The following is a 15,850-nucleotide window of genomic DNA, read 5'->3' as shown; positions in this document are numbered from 1 at the left end:
TATGAAACATGAATCATCAAGAAAAACCTCATCGCTTTGGAGAAATGGCAGCAACAAGTTCCTAGGTTTGGTTCTGAACAGTTTATTTTAGGTCACATCAGGACAGCCCAATGCTGAGAGTGGTAACACCACGAGTGCATCAAATTCCAGATAACACAGGCAGTCATAAAGCCCAGGCAGGAATGTCACCCATAGCCTCAGCTCTGACTGCAGCAAGTGGAAAATCACCACTGAGCAGCTCTTCGTTCCATCAGCCCCAAGCTGAAACATCCCTGCTCCACTGGAGACAGATTTTCAGTGGGAGCTGGATTAAGCTTTATTTGCTTAATAACCAACAACTCATAGGAGGACTCATGGCAGAATAGGGCCCTGTACGAGCTCAGCGTGTGTGTACCCTCCTGACCCACAACAGCCAAAACCTTAATTTCACTCTCTGACAACAAAGCCTCAAAACTATTCCTTAAACACACAACTTTTGCAGGTGGCTGTGCAAGGAGCCCCTGCCCGCCACGGACGGGGGGCCACGGCCGTAAAACCTGAAACATGAAGCTGTGCCTGCAGATTAAAAAAGTTTGTAAAACGTGTAAGGTGGGATCAGATCTGGTGGAACCTACAGCAGTAGGTTCACTCCTGTAAGTTTATATCACTGACACCGGGCACACTGTTAAGAGTGTGATACTACTGGTTTTGCTCCCTTTGCAGTGGCACGTACTCGAGTATAAAGCAAGGAAACAAAACACACACACAAAAACCCACCAGAAACCTATTTCAGCACGCACAGCAATCTAAAACCTCAGCAAAGTCATCTTGAGTCACTCTGAGTTTTCCATGGATAAACCAAGGGGACTCTTCAGGAACTGCTTTGCTGTGGGGAAAGGAACCTGAAAGCTCAGGGCAGCTACACAGCACTGTGTGTCTGCATCACTCTGCAAGCAATAAGCAAGATAAAAACAATATTCAGGGGTTTTAACTTCAGCAGCTACCAACAATCTTTCTAAAAATAAAAAAGTTTTTTAAAAAAAATTTTGCAGTTTGAAGGTGACCGTGATCTCAGCCTGGAATGTGCAACAGCCCCTGCCATGGCGCTGCTTGATTTGCAACTGCATTTTCATTAACAGACATCCTTAAAAATAATGCTTTTGCTGGGCTGACAGTACTGCCAGAAAGCCTAATAGAGCCAGTCATTCTGAAGTCATTAAAAAGATGAACTAATAGATATTTAACGATAACAGAGAGGAGTCGTCCAAGTTAGCAGAAGCTGCTCTAGAATCCTAAACTGACTCTGAGCTGAAAAAACACATTCCAGGACAAGAACAGTGACAAGACTCTGCAGCTCTGCACACACTGTAGTCTCCTTGGGGAAAAGAAAAAACCTGAGTGCCCTGTTTGTGGAATTTCATGTTTGATATACACCTAAAATTACATATGTGCAGGTTAGATTGGATATGACAGGAGATAATAGTAAGACAGCAAAAAGAAATCCTAGCTCGACCTCATTTGAAAATTTTTTTTTAAAAAGTAAAAAAATGCAGCTTTTAAGCCCTGCTCCAGCTGCAATCAAATGAAACATGAGTTGCATCCAGCGTGCATGTTTTGACTGCATCCCACCATTATCGAGCTGTTCATCTCAGCAAAGCTCATTTATACAGTCATAAGAAAGAGCCCAGGCCTTTTGTAAAGTTGATCCTAAGTGATGAAACCTAACCTCAGCCGTGAGTCAGGGGGTGGGGTGGTATGTCTCTGAAAAAACTCTGAGAGAGAAAATGACAAAAAAATGTTTTTCTTTCCCTCTTTTTGTTAAATACAGCAGGTAGAACACAGCAGAGCAACCAGATTACACACTGCCCTGAGTTCATCTCAATCCTGCCTCGAGCAGTCTGGGAATCATACCTGCCTGTCAGTCAGGCTTGAATTTAGCAGTATAAACTTGTGGGCAGCATGAGGCTGGGAGCGCTGGCAGGATCTTTTACCTTCTCAGGTACAACCCAATGTTTGCTTGTGAATTTTACAGATGAGTTGAAGCAATTAGAGGTGAACAATTACTGCTGATCGAGTGTCTGTGGCTCAGGAGCGAGCAGCGTCTCCACATTGGGGATGCTCCCCATGCAGCCAGGGCTGCTGAGGTGCTTTGTGTCCCTGGGGGAGGCAGGAAGAGCTGGGGTGTCCCCCCACACCTGCACCCAGCACTGCCTGTGGTTCCAGCTGAGCTGGGGTCTCCTGTACCAGCTGGGCTGCATCGTCTCTGCCCTCCAGCTCTAGCTACAACCACTGACACACATCCTCAGCTTCACCTTATTTTTATTTTCCCTTTTTATTCCCTTCTTTTCCTTTTTTCCCCCCCTTTTTTTAACAGGAGCTACCAAGGCTGGTGACCCCAGGCAGCCCCACACAGTCTATACGTGCACACTCAGCCCTGACTTGCATTTGTCACTCCTTGTGCACGCACACGTTTGGCCATGTAACGTCCATTTCCCAGTTTGCCTTCCCATTATATTTTATATTACCTCTGGTGAGCTTGTGCCAGAAGAAAGCAGAAGGAGGAGCTGTTAGAAAGACTTTCTTGCTTTAAGATTCGAGAGCACATTTTTAGCATTAACTTTTTAGGCTCTGGTCATAAAACGTTGGAATACGCGGACGATTTTGTGGGTAAATGAACAACAATCTCTTGCTGACAGCACCCAGATCACAACATGCTACTTGAAAGACAACCAAATCTTAATTTGCAAATCTCAGCAACAAAGCGCTATAAAAATATGGAATTATGAACAGCACGATACTGTGCAGAATAAATAACAAGTCTCCAGTGAATGAAGGGAATTATTGGCAGCAGTACAGCCACCATTACCAAATGTCAGAAATGTAAACACTAAAAAAAGAGAAAGTTAAAAGCGCCATAACTTTCCTTCCAAAAAGTCAAAGCACGGGTGCGTGTGTGCATTCAGAGATGCTGATGGTTCAGCCTTGCCTGCACCTTCAGATCCCCAACACGACCCAAAGACAGTGAGTTGCTTGGACCCATGCACGTGATTTCACTTCTGATCTTTCCTACCTACATCAGCTCCTGCTTAATGTAAAATACTTGAATTTGCTGTTTCAATTAATCTACATAGTTTCCTTTTCCTATCACTGTTACATAAATGCTCTGCATGGAGAGAATTTATCGTTTTTCAGCACAAAGCATATTTCAGCTTGGAAAACGTAACTTGCTTTTACTAATAACCTTTATGGTTTCTTTAGTTAAACCAGCTGCTGTAGAAAAAAGAAATTATCTCTCAGTCCACTGGCTCGTTCTGTGCTACATGTGCTTCAGGGCTGAACTGTAAAAGTTGGAAATGAAAAAGATCTTCTCTCATAGTTTCTGAGAAAGTTATTTTCCAGTTTTAATCAGCTATCTCGCATGAGTGAAATACGTAGCACTGGGCTGGAAATATCAGCCTCCCTCACATTCATTTCCTATACGCAAGGAATTTGATTAGAAAGAATGATTTCTAATTGAAGCTTTGTGTCTGGTTGTGATTCTTCTTTCAATACTGTCAAGGCAATTAAATCAGCTAAAGATAATCTTTAACATTCATCTGATGCACTTAATTAAGTGGTGAAAAATGAAACACTGATTAAATGAAACAAATCCTACGTAGCAGGTAACAAAGTTTAAATTGGAAACAAGAATTCACAACCGGTGGTTGCTTTGCTGTTTTAGATATTTTACTTTGAAGAAGCAAAGCTTCCTCAGCCCAACTTTGCCCATTAAAATATTTCATAATGGCCTGTGTTATCTGCAGACAAAAGCAACCCCTGATTTAGGAAACACCTAATAACTCATCAGCATAATTGAAAACAAAATGTTTTACTGCTTTTCTGCATTCTCCCTCTGCCTATCCCAGCCTTTTTTCCAACACACAAGCATAAATAATGCTTCAGCCCAATAAGGAGTAGATTTAAGTGCAAAAAATGAAAAGAAAAAGAAAACCACTGAAGACCCTGATTCAACACATAAGTACTACGAGTTCCAGCAAAGTGTATGGGAAGGCACAATAATATCCATGCACGTGTGCATTCGAATCCAAAGCCCCACACATGCAAGTACACTGGTAACATTGTCACTTCTGTGTCCTCCCCTCGTTCCATTAAATTCACATTACAGCTTCTGACCAACTCAGCGATTAAACAGCAATCCAAGTGGACTGCAACAGGAGCCAGAAAATGCTCCTAAATCAAAATCAGCACATAATGGCTTTGCAACCTTTAGAAAGCAGTCCTGAATTTTATCAGATATAAGATTTTAAAAAATCATTTGTGAATTGAACAACAATATGGAAAATAGAAAATTAATATTTTCTATCGCCCATAATCAAAATTATTCCATTCTGCATTTCCATCTGTACCTTATCTTTTGTCATAACAGCAAACAGGCCAAAAACTGTTATGCATTGCTGCTATTTTTTTTTCCATTGACACCTGAAAGTTCCTTAAAAATTAAGTCCAGAAAGTGAACACCACGTACCTGATCACTTATTTGACATGCAACAAGGTTGTGCTGATTGTAGCATCCAGCAAACTTGATATATTTGAGCCAGTTTCCTACATCTGGTTGACTGGCATCTATGCAGAACTTCACATTGCAAAACTCATCCAAGATCTAAAAAGAAGAATATGAAACAGTAAATCTTTCTGTCGCAGGCTGAGTATTCTAATCAAAAGATAAATCACAGGTTTCCAGATAAACAAGTGGATAATAATAATAATAATAATGTGTTTATTCAGATATATGTTTCCCTGCTGAGATTTTTTTAGGAACTGTCAGAATACATACATAATAATAAAAAGAAACAAATGTTTTGAAAAATGTTTACAAATGTTTACAAATTGCAAATATTTACATGTAATTGAAATGTTGTCAAATTTTTGCAATGAAACATTATAATTTAAGAGGTACCTGATTTTCTATGCATTCATCAATGACTATGCCTGAAATTATTATTTGAATAAAATAGGACTCTGATAGGAATATAACAAAAATTATTAAAATAGATGGGATTGGTTTCATTTAAGGTTTCTGTTTTGTTTCAGGATTTACGTTGATTGCAGCACTCATTTCGAATTTTCATATTTGTTGCTCTGAACCAAACTTTATCTGGTAGGTAGAGTTATTTATCTTGTTTTAATATTACACTCCGCAAACAGTCCTGTGCAACACTTAAATCCCTCCCCTTAATCGAAGCAAATAGCAGAACTCCTTATGTCAAAATAAAGAGAATAAATGAAAAACAATGCAAACCCTCATGCAAACCATGGCAATATTCAATACACACCAATAAATGGTTCCAATTATGCACACAATAAACAAATATAATGAGACTGCTAGTGGACAAGCTAAAGACGATGTTCTATTCTAGTATTATGACAAATTACTAATCATTACAGCGGACTGAATATCATTATTCGCAAGCTTCACCATCGGCCTATCCCAAACTTCCCACGGCCTCCCAGGGAGCTGAATGCTAAATGTAACTTCTTCTCCTCGGATTTTAACAGCAAAAGAAAGGAAACAACCTTAAACGCCCCAAACGAAAAGCGGAGGGCGAGGGAGGCTATGCCCCGCCGGGGAGCGCGTGGAGCCGCGACCGGAGCCGGGCCGGGAACCCACGGCGGTACCGGACCCGGGAGCCCACGGCAGTACCGGCCCCGAGCCCACGGCAGTACCGGCCCCGAGCCCACGGCAGTACCGGCCCCGAGCCCACGGCAGTACCGGCCCCGAGAGACCACGGCGGTCCCGGCCCCGGGAGCTCACGGTAGTACCGGCCCGGAGCCCACGGTAGTCCCGGCCCGGAGCCCACGGCAATACCGGCCCCGAGCCCACGGCGGTCCCGGAGCCCACGGCGGTCCCGGCCCGAACCCCACGGCAGTCCCGGTCCCGCGAGCCCAAGGCAGTCCCGGCCCGGCGCTCCCCGAACGCGCTGTCCCCTCGGGACGCGCTGTCCCCGCGGAGCTGCCCCGCTCATCCCCCGCTCATCGGGGCCGGGATCGGGCCCGGCCGTGCGGTGAGAGGTGCGGTGGGTGCCGAGCATCGCCCCGCCGCACCCGGCTCTGCCCGCACCTCCAAAAGACAAGGTGGAAAAACCTCGATCCCAGCCCGAACCGCGCAGATCCCCGCGGCCGCGCCAGGCGAGCTCGGTCCCCGCGGGCGCGCACGCTGCCACAGCGCCCGCACCTCCGGCTGCTCTGGGGAAGGGGACGTTTAGTTTTCCCTATCAGAGAAACCCCCAAGGAGGGAAGGGGGGCTCACCCCGCACTCCCCGGCGTCCGGGGTCTGCCCCGGGGCCGGCGGCGCGGCGGCACCGACGGGGCACAGCGGACCCGTCCCGCGGGGCCGTGGCAGCGCGGCCGCCGCGCTCGCCGCTCTTACCTTGTGTCGCCGGGAGCCCGCGGGAGCAGGGAGGGGGGAAAGGGACAAATATCCTTCAGGCGGCTTCAGGAAGCAACATCTCGGCGTTAAAGGCGGGCGGAGGCCGCGGCCGTCGGGGTCCGGGGAGCGGCGGGCGCGGCGCGGAGCGCTCCACCATGTGCGGGGGGCGGCGGGGCCCGGGCGGGGGCTGCTGGCCCCGGAGGGCTCAGCGGCGGCGGGGCTCGGCGGGTTCCTGCCGGCTCGCCATCACCGTCCCCTTTCGGCCCCTCTTGGTCTTATCGGCTGGCTTTGGGGCGGTGTGTGCGAAAAAGTGACCGGGGAAGGGGGAGGAAAGGGGAAAAAAAAAAACCAAACCACCCAAAACCCACACAAGGCTCTTCAGGGAAAGAAAAGAAAAAAAAAAAAATAGGAAAAAGAAAAACAACAACAACAAACCCCAACGCGCACCGCTCAACAAAACAAACTTCTTTCACTTCTCCGCCGGGGATGGGAGAAAAGTGAGTGCGCGTGGGAGGGCGGACGGGCGGGCGGCTCTCCCCCTCCCCACGCCCGCAGCCTGCCCGCGGCGCTGCTTCCCCGCCGCACCCCCGGGCAGCGCCCGGCCCGGCCCGGCCCGGCGCGGCCCTCTCCGCCCCCCCTCCCCGCCCACCCCGTCGGGCCGTGCCCTCCCGCCGCTCCCCTTTCGGGCACTGTCTCTTTAAAGCGGGGCAGCCCCGGCCGCTCCGGCCGCCTTTCCCCCCCCACTCTCTCCTCCCCGGCCCCCCCGTCCGGGGCGGCGGCGGCGCTCCCGGCGCGCTTAAAGCGACAGCGGCCCCGCGGCCGGGGGTCACCGCCAGGTCGCGGAGGAGCGGCCCCGCCGCGGGGGCTCACCGGCAGCCCGCGGGGGCAGCCCCCGCCAGCCCCCCCCGGACGCATCCCCAGCCCGGTGCCGGCGGTGCGCTGTTCCTCGGGCCATCGCCGCTCTCCTCTATTTATTCGCCGCCGCCGCTCGCCCCGGTGCCCGCAGCCCGGAGCGCCGTGGTGTTCGCCCCTTAGAGGGGCTGCGGCGAGCGGAGCCGCGCCGCGCTCGCCCCGACGGCTGTACCGGCGCTCGGGGAGCCGGCGCGCCCGCCGCGTTACCCGAATCATTCCCGTCATCGCGTCACTCTGGTTATTAATAACGATTTTTAATGAAATGCAACTCCTTTTTTTGTTTTGTTTTTTCTTTTTTTTCTTCCCCCGGCCAATTTCGCGACGAGCCCGTTTGGTGCCGCGGAACCACCGCCCCGCTCGCCGCCGCTTCCTGAACGATTGGGGGTTTTTTATTTCTTTGGTAACGAATCCCATGAATGGAGTGGCGGGAGGCTGAGCTCTACCTGCCCTCCCGCAGGCCAGCGCAGCCCCCCCGGCTCGGGGCGCTCCCGGCACCGCAATCGGACCCGAACCCAACCGCGCCGCAAAGCCGCAAAAGTCCGCAAAGTTTGGAACAACCCGGGCTCACTACGGCGAGATCCTCGTCTATGTGCTTAGGGAAGAGGGCAGGGGAAAAAGAAAAAATTAGAAGGCTGAGCTGGATCTTTTATTGCACCGTCCAGAAGTGCCACCCACTTTTTTTTTTTTTTTTTTAAAGTGCAGATATATTTTTCAGACTAAAAGTGAATTTTTCTTCCCTGGGGGGCCAAGAGGGGCCGGGGAAGGAGAGCGGGGGGGAGGGCGAGAAGCCGAGTGACAGGAGATGCTGATGGATTCGTCTCAGCGGCCCGTTATCTGTGACATTGACCTGTTAGCTCAGATAATGGCTATTGTCCGAGGGCAGAGAGACGGGGGGAAAAATAAAAATCAACCAAAAAAATGCATGCAGTGGTGGTAGGTAGGGAAAAAAACAAAAAGAAAAAAAAAAAAAAGAGAAAAAAAAAAAAGAAAAAAAAATCCTTTGTCAATAACCTCAAAAAACCCGGTGGGAGATTCCCAGAGCGCCCGGGCCTGGGAACCGGCGCCCGCCCGGTGTGCGGGGCCGTGGGTTCCTGCCCTCCCTCCCCTCCCCATTGTTGGGGATTTTTTTTTCCCCGTCTGATTTTTTTGCTCCCGGTCTCTCTAATTTTTGCCATTTGTTGGTTTTTTTTTTTTCGTGTTTTTTTTTTTTTTATTTAGCCATAAATTGGCCCGCCTCGCGCTATGAGCTGTTCTATTTTCTCCCTGTCAGGATGAGGGATTTGCTTTATGATGCATTGTGTATTAAATACAAGTAATCTGGGAAACTGATTGCTCGAGCCCATCGGCCTGATCAGAGCCCCCGATAGGGAGCCGGAGCCCCCCTTCCCTCCCCCCGGGCCGTGCCACAAAGGGAGGAAGCGGCGGTGGATAAACAAAAGCGGCTCCGGTACCGGCGGAGCGCGGCCGGGCCCGGCCCGCCCCGGGGCTCGCCGCGGCCGCTGGGTGGCGCTCTCCGCCGGGACACCGCGGGACTCGCCCTCAGCGCGGCCGGGGCCACCGCTCTCCTTTTTCTGGGGGAAAACCCCTTTTTTATAATAGTTCTGCTTCGTGCAGCGCTCCCAGTGGTTCGACTGTAACCCAGCGCGGCCTGAGGAGGAGGAAGAAGAGGGGGAGGAAGGATCATGGCTCCAAGGTGGAGGGGTTCGGTCTGCTTGGCCTCGCCGCCGGTCGGGACCTCCAGGATCCCGATCGGGGGATGTGGATACACACATCAACACACGTCGATGTGTTTCTTCTTTTAGGCGAAAATCTTTCAAACATCTCCTGCCGCCTTTCCCCTCTCCCCTCCGACGGTTCGGTGGGCGCTTCAAGAGGCCCAAATATTTCCACAGGGTCCCGTTGGCAATTGTTTATTTAAAACAAGTCGCTCTATTAGTGGAGCAGTCAGGAGTTAGTACTCCAGTCTGCTAGTAATTCCCACCAGGCTGTAAACTGATGCCTCTTTTAAGCCTTTAACTTCATGGTCGTCCCAGAAGTAAAAGTTCTTCTAATGGAGACCCTATGGGCATCGTGCATTCCAGCACATCATTAAAGCAAAGCAAAGCAGCTCGGCCACAGCCAGATGAAATAACGGCACTGTCCACGTTTAATGGGCTTCCTGGGGCCAAACGCTGCCGAGGACAATGGGGGGAAAATCAGACAAGTCACTGGTGATTTTTTAAATACCGTAAATGTTCATATTAGGCTTAATATTAGCCTTTCGTTTGTAGACAACCACCTTTTTGAGAGGGGTTTAATGTTATGTATCTCAAGGTGACTAAACACAACACTGAGCAATCCTGGCTAACTGTGATGAGTGAAACAGTGGGTGAGTGCATTAACGTGGAGAGAGAAAGGAAAAGCAAAGTGAAACAAACACGCAAAAAACAACGGCTCTCTGACATATCCTAACGCTCCAGGACTGACCTGGGAAACAGCAAGAACGAAAGGCAACACAATTTCTGCATGTCAATTCCTCCCACTGCATGTTGTGGATATCAACTCGGAAAAAAAAAAAAAAAAACCAGGTGACAACACAAGTGTTGCTGCTGATTTCAGGGGGAAGAATCAGATAATTTCCAGCCCTTGATGAAGGAGTAGGGTGGGCATCGCAGTGCCCCCCACATCAGTGCCCTGTCCCTGCTGCCCCTCTGCCCTCACACCCTGCCTGGCTCATCCCTCCCAGCAAAAAGGCAGTTTTCAAGTGAGGGAGAGGAGGAGAAAATTAAAGGTAAAAAAAAAAAATGTAAATAAGAAATTTCCCTTGGTCTGGAAATGGGCCCAACTGAAAGCATGTTAATCTCCACCTCAGTAATTTGGTTCTCCTGGAGAAGACAGAAGCCCTGCTGCTGTGCCCTGCACTTCATAAATCACGTCTTTATGTGGACAAGGTCAGGGCACCTAACAGCTCAGACATGGGCCTTTGCAGTGGCTCGGAGGGCTCCGGCATGTTTATTCTCTCGCACAGATCTCTGAGGAGCAGTCCAGCACGCTTCTAATTACTTTTGATTATTTTCATTTGCTCGGGTCAGACTGGCTTTGCCGGCACTGCTGGAGGGTGGGTTTCCTCCCCCCAGCCGGGCTGTGGGATGCAGGGGGATCAGTGCTGTGCCCTGCACCCCTTCCCCAGGGCAGTGCAGGGCTCCAGGGATCCCTGGGGCTCACCCCACCAGTGGAGGGGGTCCCCTTTTGGCAGCAACCAGCTGAGTGAGGGACCCCACCGCTGCCCTCCCCCCCACCACAGCCAGGAGAGCAGGACATTTATGTGTGAAATGAGGGGTGTGCAGAAAACACACATCCCCCCTCCCGAAAGTACCTACTGCCTTCGGGGAAAAAAAATAAACGACCCCGTATCCTTGCAAAAAAGTTACAGTGGTGCATGTGCAGGCAATAAAAAAGTTGAAGGACCTCTACGATGCCTGTGGGGACAGAGCTGTGCTCGGGGAGCTGCGGAGCACACGCAGCCCCAGCCGTGCACAGAGGCAGAGCGTGTGTTGGGCTGCTTTCCCCGACTGCTGAGCAGTCACAGCACAATCCAGCGGGAATGCACGGTGCCCCTGCAGGGTGGATTCACGGTAGGGACGCGTGAGTGTTGGGGTCCAGGTGTGGGTGGATCCATCCCTGTGCTCCCACAGGCAGTGCTGCACCCCCTCTTACAGTCTGTAACACACAACTGCTACCGGCAGAAGCCAGCTACCCAAATACTGAGCAGAAAGCTCTCCTTTTCCTCTCCCATTAAAATGTGGGCTCTAAAATAGCGTGTTCCTTCATATCCCGATCTGAGCTTGACAGCACAACCCTGTATTCTCATCCTGGTGTGAGTGATCCCAGCAGACCAGTGCCCTCCTGTCCTGTAGCCAAGCGTACCAGCATTTCCATCACATTCCAAGGGTGAGGGTGTTTATTGGTGCCATCCCAGCTGGTGGTACCCACACTCCTTGAGCAGGGGCTGCCTGATGGGAAGGAGTTTTCTGGCAGACACCAAGTCGTGCCACTGGGTTTTGAGCCTGAAACTTTTTGGATATTGGGCATTACTGCAAACCAGGAGAAGGGAAATTGCTAAGATTTACCTACTCCATCAATCATGAAGATGTAAAAATGTGTCAGTGGCTGGTATCTGGCTGCCTGGGTGATTTAACTCCTGTCTTGATGAGGAAATCCTGCAGACACCCTTTCTTGTGGCAGGACAAGATGTTTGCCTTATTGCAAACAAACCCTCACAGCACACCCCAAATTTGATGCTGAGGGATGCAGTGCTGCTGGTCCACACTCCTGTTGTGAGCACACTCCCTGCAATGCTTTCCTCCCCCAAACCTTTCCCTAGCTGTCCCTGCCAAGGCACGTGCTGTGGTGCTGGATGCTGAGGACTTGTGCTGTTTTCCTTTGGAGTGTTCATTACTTCCATTACAGAAGAGTCTGGAAGCCCTCAAATCCAGCCAGAGCCATTTTCACACTCGAGGTTACTGTACCCACAGGATGAGACAGCTCCTGCTGGATGAGTCTGGCTACGGTAAAAGTCTGGGGAGAAACTCACGTGAGCCAGCTTGTCTTAGCACCCACAAGAGCCAGGGCAAGGCAAGGCAAGGCTGACTGATGTGGCTGTTGGCCTCCTGTCCACTCAGAAGTTGTTTTCCTGTGCTTCACCTCTCTCATATTTTGAAAGGAAGCCAAAATTCTGGAGAATCTGGGAAATTCCATTGGCAATGCCCTTGTTCTGCATTTCCCCTGTGCTGGGCAGCCTGGAAGACTTTCTTAACCATCCAGAAAGTAAAAGACCTTGAGCATAGCCCACCAAATCCTACCAACATGACCAAAAGCACCTGTTTGGGTTTTTTTTATCACTCCCTCATTCATTCTTGTTGAAATATAACTGAATAAATCTCTCAGGTTTGTACCCACTCCTGCTCCCCATGATATGCTCATCTGGAGATGGAGCAGTGGGACCCATTTAGCCAACAGAGGGTCCACACTGGGTGGTCAGAACTCCCACTCAATGTAGCTGCTGCTTCTCTGCCTCAAAACAAAACTTTTAGCAGAAACTGCCCTAAAAATGGAAGATCCATAAGAAACACCCCCCAAGAAAGCATCATATGCAGGAGGTAGGAAGCACAACATAGGGATTTTGCAGAGTTCCTTTGTATGTGCATAAGTATTCACAAGATTCAATTAACCCTCCATTTCTTCCAATTTTTTAATTTTCAAACCTTCTTATTTGACAAATAATTTGAGGGTCTCCTTTGGAAGACTCGTTCCAGTTCCAGAGCCCTCACAGCATGTGAAGAGCCACACAAGGAGGTTGTTTGGGAGGAGGTCGTGGGGAACTGTTTGGGTTTAGGCACTATTCGTGGTCTGAAAGAGGAATTTGCAAACCAAAATGGTGAAGAAGAAAATATGGGAGCAGTGAAAATGCCAGGGCAAGGCAGACTGAAGGGGTTAAAAACCAGAACTTTACACAACAAGAATTAATGTGATGCATAACAGGTAATTCTATTTTAATAATCAATTTTAGGAGTGACTGGCTATTTTCAAAGCATTCCTGTTGTAGCCAAAGTTTTAACTAGGCGTGCGAGAGTGGGCATAAACACCTGTGGACTTTATAAGAGTAAGAAGCAATTTATCACCCAATAAAACGTCAAACACTCATGTTAAAATTTTCAGGTTTGCATTTGCTATTTTAAGTGTCACATGTGTGGATGGTTCTAGGGGAGGTTCAGAAGAAGTGGATACACATCCTACACACAGAAACACACGTGCACACAGCCAACACAACCAGCTCTACAGCAGGGAAGAAAACCTGCCTGGAAACACCAATGTTACAGTTTCATCCCTCCTATGTTTTGTATTAAACCCATTGTGATCATCGACCGGAGTTGTCTAAAACCTGAACTAAATGGGCATTAAGTCAGTTGCCATATGAAATTACTGCCATTCGATTTTCAGATAAACCACAAAACTTGATGAACTAACATTGTTCCAGATGAATTAACTCATCATCCCCGGGAAGAGAAGGCTGTGGAGGAAAGGGAGGGCTCTAATAGCAATGATTAATCCTCCTCCTATTGCAAGGCACTTGCCTGCAAGTAGAGAGATGCCCTACTAAAGGCAGGCTGAGGATCCACAGTGTCTCTAAAACATCTGCCTTGCCAAACCCTGACAGTAGTGTTAAACATTATTCTCGTGTGGGTAGGAGAGGGAGAATTTTTTTGTTATGGGCTGGTAATGAAACTATAAATACACTAAAATCCCCATCAACGGTTCAAGTCATGCTTCGTAGATAAATCCAGGGGCTGAAATTCAGGAATGTTAATTTATTCAGCTGGTGGAGGAACATGCAATGTTGATCCTTATCCTGTACTCAGGCAATCTCCCTGGGATTAAGCCATAAAGTGTTTGGGCAATAGTGCCCTGTGAGTGGCTCAGGCTCCCCAACACGGGCGGGCAGAGCCCTTTGTGTCCCCCACCCTGGCTGTGCTCAGGGTCCTGAGCAGTAAATGCTTAACTGGCCCCGTGCGTGCACAGCAGCCCACCTGGGCGTGCAGGAGAAGTGCTACTATACATAAATTAGTCACACATGGGCAAAGGTGCCTGATGCATTTGGAAAAATCTTACCCCAAGAGCTACCTGGTTTGCTCTAAAAAGATTTTGCTCATCAGGAAAATTCAGAGCAGGGAGGAGGGAGAATATATTTGATGCAGGTGTCCAAATAAACCTGTCCTATAACCCATGGATCACAATGGGTTATTAATGAAATAGCTGTGAACATCAGCGTATCCTTGTGGCAGATTTCTTTCATAAATGAGTTGAACATTTTCCAATTTCAGGAAAGTGCTGCTACCTATAAACTTGGAGATTAAGGGCTTTTTCCCCTAAGACTCAGATCCCTCGGGGCACTTGTGTTCTGGCATGCATCCCTTATTTGCTGAAGAAATTTCAAACTTGGTAATTTAGCACCATACTGATAAAACAAAGTGGGGGAAGGAAAAAAAAGCAGCAGTTGGGCATGCATGTGAGGGAGGAGAGAGGTGAGTGGTACAGCTTCAGGCATTTTTTTCTGGTTTTTTTGGTTGTTTTTTTTTTTTTTTTAAATCCACAAGTCATACTGCGGATTTTTTTGTGAGATTCATAGAGAAAACATTCCCAAGATACAACATGTAAGATGCATATCAATCCACAAGCTGAGTTTTGCAGATGCAAAATGACCTGCAGAATTTGAAAAAGGATGAAGGCTGGCTTATAACCATTTTTTTCCCATATAATTTATTTAAGCCTAAAATGGGCTAAATTTGCCACTAGCAGAATTATGAGTTATTAGCATTATTAGCATTACAGCAGCACCTAGAGGCCCCACTGGAAACTGGGACCCTTTGTGGGCAGAAAAATAATAAATATGAGACTCTATCCTGAAATCCTACAGTTGGCATGGATGGGATAAAGAGTGTGCCAGATGGGAAGATTACCATTTTATTTTTACAGATGGAATACTGAGTTCTGCTCATGGAGAAAATCGGTGGCAGATTCTCATGCAATATTTTCACATAATTTTCATTCATTGAGAAGTTGTTTTTTATTTCTTTTCTTTGCAATGAAGAGAAACTCCTCTCTGCCTGCTGGTGCTTACAGCTTCTCATGGATAAATAGTGGGAGTCTGCTTGGTCACTGCCAGTTAAAACAGGTCTGCATGCTTTAATATGGCTCATCTGTAGCAGAAATTCAACTTTATCTCCCTTTTTTTAGCTAGGAAAATATTTTAGCCTTGGAAATGAGCAGTTGATGCTTTGGAACAGATCTTTAAATGTAAGCACATTGTGCTGATTGGTGCCATAAATGAAAGCTCCTCCTATAGAAGCAGTTTTGGGGAGGATATGTCAAACTCTGCCTTTGACTTTTGTGGCAGAAATGTGAAATGGAGTTCATGATGTCAAGTCTTGTTGCTAGGAGTCCCCCAGCAATCATGCAAGTGCTGAGCATAAGATGGATCACAATCCCCACCAGGCAGAGAGGGAGAAACTGCCCCAACCACTGCACTGTGTGCTCCTAAACCTCACTAAGTGACTGCAACAAGCAGCAGGGAACGGGCACGTGCTCAGTTGCAGCTTTTTGGGTCCATAGAAGGAAAATGAGGCGATGAGTTAAGAACAGATGTCTTTCCACCAGGAAGGATTTCAGAGTGTGCATGATCTGTCTGGCTGAGAATCCAGTATAGTAAATACAGCACTAAAGATAATTTCTTTCCTTTTGCTTCCCTGTGCTGGAATCCTCACATGGGACAAAGTAGGAGATCCACTGGGTTAAGGAGATGTTGCAGGATGCTTTGGCTGAGGAAGGTGATCATCTTTGTGGGCTTTTCAAGGAGTCACAGTGAGATCAGCATTGTCACATATTCCCCAGGGACACTAGCAGCTCCAAGTCCTGGACACAGCACTGCCATGAGATCATTGGCTACCTTGAGGCAGAACTGGTGGCCAGAAGTGTTGATCAAGCCCAGAGTCCCAT

At 48.4% G+C, this 15,850-nt stretch overlaps 1 protein-coding gene across 5 annotated transcripts in view; it reads right to left on the bottom strand.

The window, feature by feature from the left end:
• The window catches only part of MECOM (MDS1 and EVI1 complex locus), a 329,403-nt gene that overhangs the window by 42,388 nt on the left and 271,165 nt on the right, over positions 1 to 15,850 (bottom strand). For 4 of the 5 annotated variants that reach the window (XM_033069196.1, XM_033069199.1, XM_033069197.1 and 1 more), the window contains exon 3: positions 4,505 to 4,639. In XM_033069196.1, coding sequence (XP_032925087.1) covers positions 4,505 to 4,639 — 135 coding nt within the window. Of the gene's footprint in view, positions 1 to 4,504; positions 4,640 to 6,406; positions 6,528 to 15,850 lie in introns of those variants that run through there. The other variant, XM_033069198.1, reaches the window with a different exon arrangement.

Source organism: Catharus ustulatus, chromosome 10 (genome assembly GCF_009819885.2).
Source record: "Catharus ustulatus isolate bCatUst1 chromosome 10, bCatUst1.pri.v2, whole genome shotgun sequence".
NCBI classification, from domain to species: Eukaryota; Metazoa; Chordata; class Aves; order Passeriformes; family Turdidae; genus Catharus; species Catharus ustulatus.
Note: the sequence above shows the minus strand (reverse complement) of the source record. Positions and strands in the feature narration are given on the sequence as shown.